The following is a 13,469-nucleotide window of genomic DNA, read 5'->3' as shown; positions in this document are numbered from 1 at the left end:
AAAAGCTTGTGTAGAAGCTTATAGGAATAAAATTACTTTGTTGTCAAGCTTTTGAACAGGGTTTTAAGTAGAGAATTACTTTAACCTCTCTTGAGCAAGGACTGGAGGAAGAACATTCAAACTTAGTCTGCATCTCTTAAATGCTAATTCTTCTTGGTGCTTTGTATATGTTATTTCAATTAATCATCATTTGGGAAAAGGCATTGTTACTCACTATTTACATATGAGGAGACTGAGATTCAATGAGGTTGACTATTATGCCCAAGGTCACACAGTTAATAAGTGAATCAATGTTCCAGGGTCTTTCCCCACACACCACCTTGTTTCCAGAAAGAAAGAAAAATGCTAGTGGCATGTTAATGAACCAATGCAATCCGATTTGCATATAAACCCAGAATGGCATTGTGCAAAATACATTATAAGCCAACTCTTTAATCCTAAGTATTGCATTTGCACACAGAGACAGTCTTTACAGGCCCTCAGTTTTAACCCATGAGTTGATTTCAAAGAATAAGCACTCTGATTTATTGTTCAGTGACGCAGGTAGGTCCTGGGAGTGACCCTGGTTGCTCTCACACAGGCAATATTTCAGTTAAGATTTCTCTCCAATAAGGCCATCAAAATACCTAGTGTTTAAGACTCATAAACCATTTGTTAACATGGCAATTGGTCAGAGTGGAGACTATGGAGGAAATGGGTTTTTACATTAGGAATTCCCTTTGAAAAAATGGAATGTTACGAATGAAAGCTAATCTTTTTCAAGTCTTGCTACTAACATCTGATTTGACCTACAACACTGACCTCTTCCTAATCTTAAACACTGCAAAAAGGTATGAAACAAAAGGGTAGAGTTAGAAGACGCATCACTCACAGAAGACAAAGTGGGGTGTGACCTTAAAGCTTATTAAAGGAAACTCTACTGCTGTCATTCTTCAGGTTCCTCTGGTTTTAGTTTTCTTAACTCCCTCCCTCTGTAAACACACAAGATACAACAGGTAGGAAATCAGTTCATTCCTCGTTTTTAATTTATTTAAACAGATGAATATTCTGCCTCAGGAGACAGAGCCTGCTGCCTTATATAATTGAGGTATGTGTGTGTGTGTGTGTGTGTGTGTGTGTGTGTGTGTGATGCGCTGCTCTGGGGCGTGAGGGGGGGCAGGTAGAAATCCTGAGGAGCCAGGCAGAGTTGCTACCTCCCTTACAAAGCTACTGCCTGGGGGAGGGGGTGGGGACTATTCCAACTCATTGCCACGCCACATGCCAGTCTCACAGACGGATCCTTCTCCGTCATGTTCCCTGGGAAATTTCCTCTAGATTAGGAAAAGAACAGTAAGGCGGGTCTGCTTCGAAAGGCGAGTTTTTACCATTACAGCACAAAGGACAGCGGAGCGCGCCTTCACATCCTCGCAACTCCGCTCACTAGACCAGCTCTGCACTTCAGCACCACGGAGAGCGGCACCTACTCGGCTACCACCCATGGGGAGTCAGGTGCCCGGGACTCAACACCGGATTCCGGTCAACTAGAGGAGAGACAAGCCTGCGTATTTCACCCTCAATGTAAGCAGCTGTGATGATTCTTTCATATTGATTTTTTTTTTCCAGTAGAGGTTGTTTTCTCGCTGAAATATGGAATTAAACTTTTATTTATTAGCCCTCTGCATTGTTTGGATTTTTAGATGTAAATCTGGATCTGAAATCTTTCTTATTTTTTGAGTTAGTAGAGGAATTTCTCACTTTTCATTGAAAGTCTAAGTTTACAAAGCCATTTCGAAACAGATAACTCATTCTGGTCCCCAGTCCTTTGTGCTGGAGTGTAGTTTTAATCCTAGAAGAAACTATGTGCGTTGTTTCTTTTCCTACTTCTGTTCTGGCAGCTTCTTAATTTGGTGTGTGTGTGTGTGTGTGTGTGTGTGTGTTTGCATTTATCTTAATACAAGCAGGAGGGTAGGAGGGAAAAGGCCATATTCTAATAAGAAGCCACCATTAAAAAACTACAGGTGAGAAGAAAGATTGTGGGGTTTTTTTTCCCTTTTCTTTGTTGAAAGTATGTCCTTTAGACATCCGTTTATGTTATTGCCATTTCAACATAACGAACATGCTCCTAATAAAAGAGATGTAATCTGGGCAGGGCTTTAACACGAGCTATGAAACTCTGGGACACAGAATTTCCCTCTTTAAGTTTGAATTTGTAAAATCACTTACATATGATTGAGTAGACATAACCAAGATGCTATTGCCATTAATTGTAATTTCAAGGCTTAATGGATTTACAGTAGATTTGAAAAAGGCAGTAATGATTGACCCTGTCTGGAGGCACTCCATGAATTTTTGCCTCAGCATGCCACCTGCTGGTCGCTCCTATTTCTGAAGCACTGGGCACACATCAGATTTATGAATGAATTCACATAAAATCCAGAATATTCATTATGGACATGATTCAAACTCATTCTCTGAGATCTTCTAAACAATGGCATTGGTTTAATTATTTAGTAACTTACCAAGGTTCTATGTCACAATTATAATTTCATAAAAATTTATTTCCCAAAACACTTGCTCCTAAGCTTAGCGGCATACAGACTAGCTAACTCCTTTAGGCAGTAATTAACCCAGAAAAAATCAGAACTATGTGGAGCCTCATCGAGGCTAACGGCAGATGCATGTGGTATCCTGGATAAGAGCTGCCAGGATCTCTTGCTCAGGAAAAGCAATCAACATTTCTCCCCCAGAGAAATATTCAGCATGTTACTTTCTTCACTATTGTCATTCCATGATGTAAGGGCCTCTCTTACTTCCTTGGTAATAGATGTTCATTTCAGACTATTGTCACAGAGGTCAATGATGCAATCAAAAGGTTACACATATCTATTTTATTCCAAGGCAAATCTTTGGGGGGAAATAACGTAACTATTCGAATTTTTAAAAAAAACATAACTATCAGCTCTATCTGGAGCTATACACAATGAGATATAGACATACATTTTCATAACTCCCCAGTTCCAAAGAGACAAATAAGGATTTAAAAAGAAAGAAGAAATAAAAGCAGCACAAACAAAGCACTAGTTATACTTGGATGGCTAATACATAAGGTGGTTTGAAAATACTGAGAATAACCTCTTCTCTAAATAATGTTTAGAGAAATGATGATTTGGTGGAAACTAAATTGCTGATAAAATCATTTCTTAACATTCAGGAACACTATGCAATATTTTCAATCCAAGATGCAGTGGGGAAAAAAATATCCCACATTAGCAGAATTGTTTGGAAAATATATCTCAACATAATGTATTGTAATGAGAAGCAGAAGGATACTTTGCTTGTTTCCTGTAGGACCTGACTGGCAAGGTATATATGAACTCATATATATTCATGGGATAAATAAGTGGATGTCTTTTTTTCTCTTATTCAAAATGCCTGTGTTGTACAAGCAAATTATTGTCACTAGATGGCAACTTGAATGCTTTAGATACACAATTATTATAATGGTATTAAACTACAATAGTTAATATTATCCAATGTTGCTAGAGCACTTACCAGGCACTGTAATTTATATGCACTATCTTACCTCAACTTTAACAGAATAAGAAAGATGATACTTAGAAATAAGTTGGACGCCTTTGGAAATACATTTTTAAAATTAGGAGTATTATGCAGAAGTGGGAATCCCTCAGTTTTTAGTCCCACTCACCCAAGGAACTTAATACACCCTCTGATATTAGCTGTTTCATTTAGCAACGTATGGGCCATTATTTATAGTGGAGCTAACTGGAAACTAATTTTGCCTTGAAACTCAATTACAAATAGGAAACAGTAGTTAAAGGATTACACAGCTCCTACATTTGTGAGGAGGCCACTGGTAAAGACTAACACCTCTCTTTTTTTGGTCTTTTTTAATGACCAACCCTAATTCAAGTATTTAAGAATTTATTACATTATTTGATCATGCACCATACGCCAGGCATCAGGAGTACTAGATGCTAGGTACATATGTATACCATATAAACAAGTAACATTCTCTGGCCCTCAAGGATCCTGCACTCTAACAGAAAAATTTAGTCTAAAGAAACTTAGAAAAAAATGCAGGAGGAGGAGAACGGATGGCAGCAGTATCCCAGCCAAACACATGGGCTTTGAAATCAGACAGGTTAGACTCCTAATAATGGGTCTATCACTCCTAAGGTGTGTAGTCTTTGTAAAGTGGTTAATTCAGCTGAGCTTCATTTCATCAGCTATTAAATGGGGATGACAATAGCACCTATTATCATGTAGTCGTTATGAGAATTTAATGCATGTAAAATACTCAGCATGTGCCTGCAACGTGGTTAATCTGTAATAAATGCCAATCATTATGATTAGCCAGTGAGGAAAATAGCTAAGTTTATCATATGACTGGTATGAATTTAAAATAATAATTAATATAAAGTATTTAACATGGTGTCTGGCACATGGCAAATATGTAATATATGTTAACTATCACTATTTTATAGTCATTTAGAAAGATAGCCAAGCTGAATATATCAATGTAGAGTAAGCCCATTTATAATCATTTACTTAAGTGTATTGATATGCAAGGTTTTGATCTTTATTGTCATGGACATTTGTAAAAGGCTTTAAAGTATCCAGAAGGATAGATTTTATTATTCCCTTTCCATTGGTAAGGGAACTGAGGTTTAGGAGAAGACTCCAAATCTCTTGACTATTTATTTCATCACTGTGGCTCTGGACTGAAATTCAGAATATGTACACTTGAGAGAAGATACACAGATCAGAACTGGGTTTTCCTGGGTGACTGAACTGACTCTTAAATTTTGTTTGGTTCTATTATATGTTCAATTGTGGAATGTTACAGACTGAATTGGTTTCAGGCCTGAGAAATTTCCACAGAGTCCTATGGTGCATGTAGCAATTTTCTTCAAAAGACAACAAATATCTCTAAAAAGGCATTTTGATTAAGTGGCCTTTCCTTCATCAGTAATTAATGACAATCCCTGTCTCCAAAGGGTTTTATGGTCATGCTCATCTGTGTATCCAGATGACAGAGGCTGGACTTCGGGTACAGAATTCATACTTTTCATGGATCACTGACATCTGGCTTCCTTCAGACCAGCTGATGCATCTTTAAGAGCAGCTTGATAAAAATAGCAACCAAGGGATTAAGAGGGAGTTTAATAATCAGTTCTCCTCTCAAATACGGTTTTGTTTCCACTGGAACCCTTATTCTCAATGACATCAAATGTCAATGTATGCATTTATGGAAAATGAAAAAACACAGTATCTTAATTGAGGTGTTTGATGAGTTTGATCACTCATTATCTCAATAATATATGCAAATAAAAAGGCATTTGCATTCAAAGTTCATTTTTAAGAAAAATATTAAAGTATGGGCAATCAAATGCTAATTGCACTTTAGGGAGAATCGTTTTGCTCATCGCTGGCCCTAAAACTGACAAGACGCCCAGAGTCCAGCAGAGCAACACATCTGATTCATGAGTGTGAGCTCTGGCCGCCAGCTATTGTGGACCAAATGACTTCATCTTTCTAACACATCTTCTGTGGATTCTTTCCAACCCATATGAAATGTATGGCTCAGCCTGACTAAAGTCAAGATGAAATGACAAGGACATGATGGCTAACTATATTCACGGTGTTTAAATGGGGAAATGGGGAGAGGCTGGTAAACGGACACAAACTTTCAGCCATAAGATGAATACGGTCTGAAGAGCTAATGTAAAACATGGTGATATAGGATAACACTGTCTTATATAATTGAGATTAGCACTTAAATGTTCCCCCCCCCTCTCTCTGCATACATATGTACATATATATATATGATGAATGTGTTAATTAATTAGATGGTGGGATTCCTTTGATGATGTTTACATATATCAAATCACCACAATATATAATTTGAATATATTACTATTCTGTCAGTTATACCTTAGTAAAGCTGAAAAAAATAAATGTTTGAAAAGCATCATTACAGGATATCAGCATAAACGGGAGTCAGAACTATTAAGAAGCCCCCAGTGAGATAAAGGCCTCCATCAATGTCTGAATCAATTCATGTGGCCCCAGGGTCTACTGTGAAACCCCTGACGTTGGAAGCAATCTCAATGAGTAGCATGCCCCATTATCTGGCTGTATGCAGACATGATTTGAAGGCCCATAAGGTTTCATCAATGCCAAATTCTGCTAGGAAAGGAGGACTGACAATTCTGTGAGCATCCAAATGTATCTCAGAGCTGAGGTTTCCAAGGCTGGGAAAAAGAGGCTTGTTTACTTCTTACTACATCTGGGTATCTGCTTTCAAGGTCATTCAGAAAAACGCATGTCAGCTGGTGAGGACATTTTAACTTCTGACAAATACTAGCCATGCGTATATAGTTTTGCTTTGATAAGACATAATTATTACAGAAACAGCAAGATATATATAATGCTCTAGATTCTTTGCAGGAATTATTTGCCCTAAGGTTTAGTCTTTTTGCTTCACCTACCTAAAAATGAGAATGCTAATACCTTGCTTTTTGCTTGTTTGTTTAAGGAGGTGAATTAACAAACAATGCTTTAACATCCTTTAAGTTTACAGGCTGTAGCATCTACGATATTCATGTGGATTCTGAATTCAGATTGGGTACTTATGTGTTCCTTTACGAAATATTTCTTTGTTCTGACTTGGTTCAGTAGTTATTACATTTGCTTTGAATTAATTTCCCCATGGCTTGTTGCTGTGTAATAGTCGTGTACCCTTGACCTTGGAGTCTGACCTATTCTGCCTCTTGAGCAGACCTCTAATGGAAAAGGGATATGAAATCAAGCTCAAGCTCCTTCTAGGACAGCTGCCATTTCATCTCTGACACACTGCTCAGATGCTGGATGTCTAAGTCCAGAGAGGCGCTCCTGAGAGGGGTAGAAGCCTCATCAGAGGACAGGCTAAGTCATTATACGAAGAAAATTATTAGTCTTCTGGCTCAATTCCCACCTGAGTCTGTGTACCCAGATGACAGACCTTGAAACTGAGTTCATAACATCCTCTGAAATAGGCCCTTTGGGAATAAAAATGAGGTGACTGCTTAGCTTTCAACTCAGTCACCTCTTCTCCTTTTGAAAAACCTAAGATAATAAGTGCGTACTACGCCCTGTTTATGAGTCCCTCTCTCCTGAAAGGGTCTCTGTTGGACTCCCAATCTACAGTCTGTTTGGCACCAATGAGCAGGCTCTCTCCCTGGAATGATGGAATTGCTGAGAGCAATGGACTCGGAAGGAGCTCATGAACTTGAATCCTAAGAATCTTTTCCCCAGCAACCTCCGATCAAAGTGCACTTTAGAAAAGTGGAAGGCCGTTCAGATGCTCTTCCCAAAGGAGCACAGAACTCTCTTTTAGGATTTATCACCCACAGCTGCCTTTTGAGGGAGTTGCCCATAATTATTCCTTTTACTTTTTGCAGTGAAAGAAGCTGCTCCGCTGAATAGCAGTTTCTCCAAGAAGTGTGACTCAGGCCTAGGCAGAAAGTACATGCTCTGACCTCGAAGTCCGCTTTATACCAGACAGGGCCTCCTAAAGGAGCTAAACCCAAAAGGGTTGAGCAGGTCAAAAGGAAAAATGAGCAGAAAACAAAAGCAAGTGCAATTATTAAAAAAAAAAAAAAAATGCTAAAACTGAGTGACACTATTTTTTTTAATCTCAAACACTAAGTTTAATAAAAACCTTCCTCTGTGATTGTTTTTTTACAAATGGCTTGAATGAAATACTGAGTATTATTTATGCATGGTGACATGAGCAATAACAAAAGGACAGTTAGGAACATGAAATATAGTTCAAAACAAATCCCCAAGTACTTACTCTTTAAAATGGATACTTTCTTATCGGAATGTATGCCATTCTAATATTCCTTGAATAATGAGTGAGTGGGGGTAGACCAGAAAAGGAGGACAGAAAATATGGATGAGCCAACTGGAGAATCAGAGAAGTTTGAAATGTTCAAGTTCATAGAAAGCTAGGGAACATCTGGTCCAGACTATTTTATAATTAAAGCATCTTGAGCTGGGGACCTGCTCAAGGTCTCAAGGCTAGCTGGAGATGGGGTACCTGGTTCCGGCTCACATTACACTATAGCTGTTATTTTCTCTAGTCTGCCATTTTAATACCCTGGCAAACGAAAGGTTAGGTAACTTGTCCAAAGTCACAAGACTTGCAAAACTGGAGCCAGGATTCTGACTCTAGACTTCCTGATTTCAAAGCCTGTCTCTCAGCCTCACATGTCTCAGTATCTTCATCTGAGGTAAAGATAATAACAGTATCTTCCTTATAGGATTGATACAAGAATTATACAAGTAATACATGTGAAGTATATTAACTCCCTAGTATAGTCCCTGGAGTATAATACGTGCTTAATAAATGTTAACTGCTATTACTAATAGCATTAACCTCTACACTATGCCACAGTGGGAAAGAACAAGCTAGAAATGAACCTAGCATAAAAATTGACCTGTTCTCCCCTCCATATAAAAACCCAGGTTCAATCCTGAGAAGTTACAGCTGAATTTTTTCAGGAGGGCTGCTGCAGTGCCATGAGTAAGTGGAATGGTGCTCCCGGCCACATCTTGCCATCAGTAGGTTCTTAGGCTTTGTGGGGACCGGAAAGCAAGCAGTCCCCACAGCGTCTAGCACTGGATGTAGAAACAGGGGTGTGGCTATCCTTGCACATCAGGACGGTTCTGTCATCGTGCGGGAGCTCACTGGGAGCAAAATCCTGGTGGAACCAGAGGCAGCGGTATCCTGGTGGCCATCTCTGTGGCACAGCCCACAGAGAACTGGGCGTACCAGTAGGCAGGAGGGGACAGAATCAAACCAACTATATGCACATCACCTCACTGGATCCTCCTATGGACCCTACAGCACACAAACAGGTATCCACATTGTACAGGTAAAGGCTTAGAGAAGCGTTGTATGAAAAGCACAGAGAAGGTAAATGACGTGTTCAATTCTGCACAAATGGAAAAACGACTAGGAGCCCTTGGCCCGTGTCAGCTACATCAGTACCCCACACCTGCCACCTCATCCCCCATCACACTCCACCTAGGCCCACATTTCAGCTCTGCCACCACTTCTCCACCCACGGGGCAGAGATGCTGGGTAACAAAATCAATATTCTTCTATCTGCATAAGGATAGTTCAGGTCATCCTATCTGTCGTAACTTCAGGGATAAGACAATGATTTCAAATAAGGTTTCACAATTTCTCTTAAGATTTCAATCACGACTTTCTTTTTTTAATCTCAACAACTTTCGTTTGCTCTGCCCCTGGGGCGCCCACAGGCCCGTGGGAGAGTAACGCAGCATCTCTGCCTTGTCGCCCCACAGGTTGGGGAGCAGCACCTTCAAAAACATGCAGCGCAGGCACACGACGCTGCGGGAGAAGGGCCGCCGCCAGGCCATCCGGGGCCCCGCCTACATGTTCAACGAGAAGGGCACCAGCCTGACCGCCGAGGAGGAGCGCTTCCTGGACTCGGCCGAGTACGGCAACATCCCGGTGGTCAGGAAAATGTTAGAGGAATCCAAGACCCTCAACTTCAACTGCGTGGACTACATGGGGCAGAACGCGCTGCAGCTGGCGGTGGGCAACGAGCACCTGGAGGTCACGGAGCTGCTGCTCAAGAAGGAGAACCTGGCGCGGGTGGGGGACGCGCTGCTGCTGGCCATCAGCAAGGGCTACGTGCGCATCGTGGAGGCCATCCTCAGCCACCCGGCCTTCGCGCAGGGCCAGCGCCTGACGCTCAGCCCGCTGGAGCAGGAGCTGCGCGACGACGACTTCTACGCCTACGACGAGGACGGCACGCGCTTCTCCCACGACATCACCCCCATCATCCTGGCCGCGCACTGCCAGGAGTACGAGATCGTGCACATCCTCCTGCTCAAAGGCGCCCGCATCGAGCGCCCACACGACTACTTCTGCAAGTGCGCCGAGTGCACGGAGAAGCAGCGGAAGGACTCCTTCAGCCACTCGCGCTCCCGCATGAACGCCTACAAGGGGCTGGCAAGCGCCGCCTACTTGTCCCTGTCCAGCGAAGACCCTGTCCTCACGGCGCTGGAGCTCAGCAACGAGTTAGCCAGACTAGCCAACATTGAGACTGAATTCAAGGTAAATCGCCACTCACCTCGCTGCCGGCGGCTTGCGCGGCGGGCTCTTCGGGTGTGTCCGGTAGCCGGACGGGTTGTCTTCCGGTCCGACACGGGGTAAAGGCCTCGGGGTCTTGCCTTTCAGGCTCACGGGGAGGAAGGCCACTTCCTCGACCTCCGTCAGATGTAGGCCTGAGAAAAAGCAGCCCATTAGGTGGAATATCTGAAACCACATAAATGCGGTAAAGCGCTGACTTAAGCACAAACCCACACAGCATGCAGGCAGGATTGTCTAATGGCTCTAGTCTAAATGCCTGAGCTCTGCCCTGAGGGACCTCAGGAGTGTCTAGAACACCTGTGGTGGTTTCCTAGTCCAGGTCTTGGACTTCTTGGTTGTCTCATCTGCATGGTTTTGATTTGTCTTGTTCATATCTCTATCCCAACCTGCACTGTGTTGATCTTAGATTCAGTCTCATATTGAATGCTAGAAAGACTTGGCTGCAGCCTTTTCTCAGTTTAGCAAGCTCTTGCTACTGTCCTGGCAAAAGGCTGAGGAGGGGGTATATGAAAATGCAAAGAAAACCGTTTCTGTAGAGTTGGGCTTGTCACCCCAGTAGATGGGCCCAGGGCAAAGCCCTGTAATCCAGCCACCCTGAGAATGCCTGGACCTCAGCTAGCCTAGGGGATGGAGACCCATCGCTAAGGTCTATTATTCAAAAGTGGGCCTCTGCTTTTCTGTCAACTGATATTCCCCCTGCAAGACAAGATCGGGACCTAATTCTTCTGACAGTGTTTAATAATAATTAAAAGCAAACATTTAGTGGTACTTATTGTATGCCATGGACTAAATGCCTTACTATATGAGGTTGTTTAATCCGCTCAACAACCACTGATATGAATACCATTATTATCCTCATTTTATATAAGGGCACAGAGATAGGTATCATTTAGACAGGAAGTAGAAAAATCATTATTCTGATATAGGCACTCAGACCCCAGAGCCAGCTCTTGGTCATTACAGGAAATTGAGAGTCACCGGCCTTGTTCTTGCATTGGGCCTCTCAGAGGTTCATTTGTCTTTATCTGAATGATAAGGGATTCTCTTCCACAGAAGATGTGGCTGGAAGAGTGGAATCTACAACTGGGCTCCTAATTTCTCTCCTGCCACTCAATCAGAGCCTATGATGGCATGGAGCATACAAAAACGTGTCACATGTGGGGCTGATACGGCACTGGGAAAAGATGTCACCTGCAGAAGAATAGTTCATTGTCCTAAAAAGATGTCAGTGTAAGAGCTTCCCCTGCATGAGACACAATCAGGTGCCAAGGATGGGTACCTACTCACAGCAAGGGTGACCCCATGGCCCGCGTGGTTCAGGGAAATCTCAAAGGAGGAAGCAGAATGGGTCTGGGACTTGCTGAGCAGGAGGAACTGGATTAGTGGGAAGAGAGAGGTGGGCATGCAGAGGAGGCAAGTGAAGGAGTGGTCCAGAATGGCCCACAGCAGGCAGGGGACCGACGAGAAGCCTGTCACTAGAATAAAGGCTTCCTGTGGAGGCCCACGGGAGAAAGCGGAAGAGATGAGTTGGAGGCAGATGTGAGGACCCTGCCGGGCATGTTGAGCACTTCGGGTGTCATCCTGCAGGAAGTGAGCACCACTGCAAATGTGGGATTTGAGGACTAAAATGATGAAAACCAGAGTTTGGGGAATTTGCTGGACTGGTAGTAAGATGAATTAGAGCACGTGGAGTGAGGCACTGGGACTAAAGAGGCGGACAATGTAGCTGTGTCTGCATGAGGCCATGGAAGCCTCTCTGTGGGAATGGGACCCCCCTTCGCTAGGGACAGCAGAGCCAGGCCTACCGGAAGCTGCAGGGCACCAAGGATTGTGAATAGATGAAGGATACTAGAATTAAACTAATTTTACTCCATCTGTCCCCCCATCTTGGACACACCTACTGAATTGGAGACACTTCCCTAAATCCTGCATTGCTTACAGCCTCATCTAGAAAAATTGGTGTTTGTAGATGTAGAGCTACCCAAGGAAACGCATAAGGAATATAGCCATTGCCTCTTCTTTCCTTGTTTCTGCACAATAAACTCCACTAACCAGCAATGAGGCCAGTGATGTGCCAAGGAAACTTGGTGGCATTTTGCTTCTTCTCTGGGCTTCAGACTGAATCTGGATAGGCTATGAAATGGCTAAGCCAATGAACTGAGATATTTCTGGCCAAGAAAAATCAATTCAAGCAAAAAAATGTTTTCTGGATCAGATTACCTGGATAATTATACAATTCTCTAGTTATCTGGAATCTGGGAGCCTGCCAGCCTTAATAAATAAAGTGATGCTAGACTAACATTTGGAATTACATCTGGTCCATTTGTTTCCTTCTACTAAAACTTGAAGTCTGGCATATTTGAGTATATATAATATCTAAAATTGGAAGTTTGCTAAAAGCATTTACTATGATATTTTGATTTAAAAATTATGAAAATTTTGGACAATTAAGAACACTACTAACATGATGATAATTCCTTTCTACAGTGCAACGACTTACACAGAATAAAAGTTAGCATAAGTACATTTGGTGGCTATTAGCATCCCCCCTCGTTACCTTTGTTTGAAATAATGTCTTTCAGATTGTCGACAAATGGTACAGTACAAATTAACATAGGCATTCCTTTAGAACTTTATTACTTATTCAACTATCTTTGTATGTGCATTCCTGACATTCTAAATCTTCTCAGAGAAGAGAGCAGCTTAGCAAGAGGCAAGTCAAATTGTAATAAAAAGAATAAAAAGTAAGTGTATGTGTTCTAAAGCGCACTCCTTAGGAGTCTATTCTGCTTTAAAGGCACTAAGCATTGCTGACGATAGCCACGTGTTATGGAGATGACCCTATGTCATCAACTGTGTAAAAAAGCTATCAGGTTTTCAAAGGAGATGTCATATGTCATCCTCCAAATCCTCTAAAACACTCATTCTGGGAGTGACTCTTCCTAACATCATGCATGAAAGCCCAGAGTCAGCAACTGAGGCAATTGTCTTTGGAGTCTCTTTAATTCATCACCAGAATAGAGCCTAGTCATTAGCAAGAAATACAGCCACTGTCAAGGTCTAAAGTAAACTGTGGCTGGAGTCAGATGCCTGCTAGAAAACCATTATTTTTAGTGTGGAAATTATGCAGCTGTTCAAGGATTTTCTTATGTCTCTCTGGTCTTCTTGGGTCTAGAAAGATATTGAAACTTGATGTGGCCATGGAGGCCTTCCTAGTACCTTGAATGGTGCTCAGTAATCTAGTAAACATTCCATAAATACTTAATGAAGGAAATGAAGGAAATCCTCAAAGGATAAT

At 42.0% G+C, this 13,469-nt stretch overlaps 1 protein-coding gene across 3 annotated transcripts in view; it reads left to right on the top strand.

Moving 5' to 3' along the window:
* Nucleotides 1–1,227: 1,227 nt before the first annotated feature.
* Nucleotides 1,228–13,469, top strand: part of TRPC7 (transient receptor potential cation channel subfamily C member 7) — a 126,927-nt gene continuing 114,685 nt past the window's right edge. For all 3 annotated transcript variants that reach the window (XM_074313552.2, XM_074313551.2, XM_019740210.3), the window contains exons 1-2: nucleotides 1,228–1,557; nucleotides 9,358–10,135. In XM_074313552.2, the coding sequence (XP_074169653.1) occupies nucleotides 1,556–1,557; nucleotides 9,358–10,135 (780 nt within the window). In that variant the 5' untranslated portion in view covers nucleotides 1,228–1,555. The remainder of the gene's footprint in view (nucleotides 1,558–9,357; nucleotides 10,136–13,469) is intronic.

The sequence above is a fragment of the Rhinolophus sinicus genome, chromosome 5, assembly GCF_057876585.1.
Source record: "Rhinolophus sinicus isolate RSI-liver-muscle chromosome 5, RSI-T2T, whole genome shotgun sequence".
Lineage (NCBI taxonomy): Eukaryota > Metazoa > Chordata > Mammalia > Chiroptera > Rhinolophidae > Rhinolophus > Rhinolophus sinicus.
This window is presented reverse-complemented; position numbering and strand designations above follow the sequence as displayed.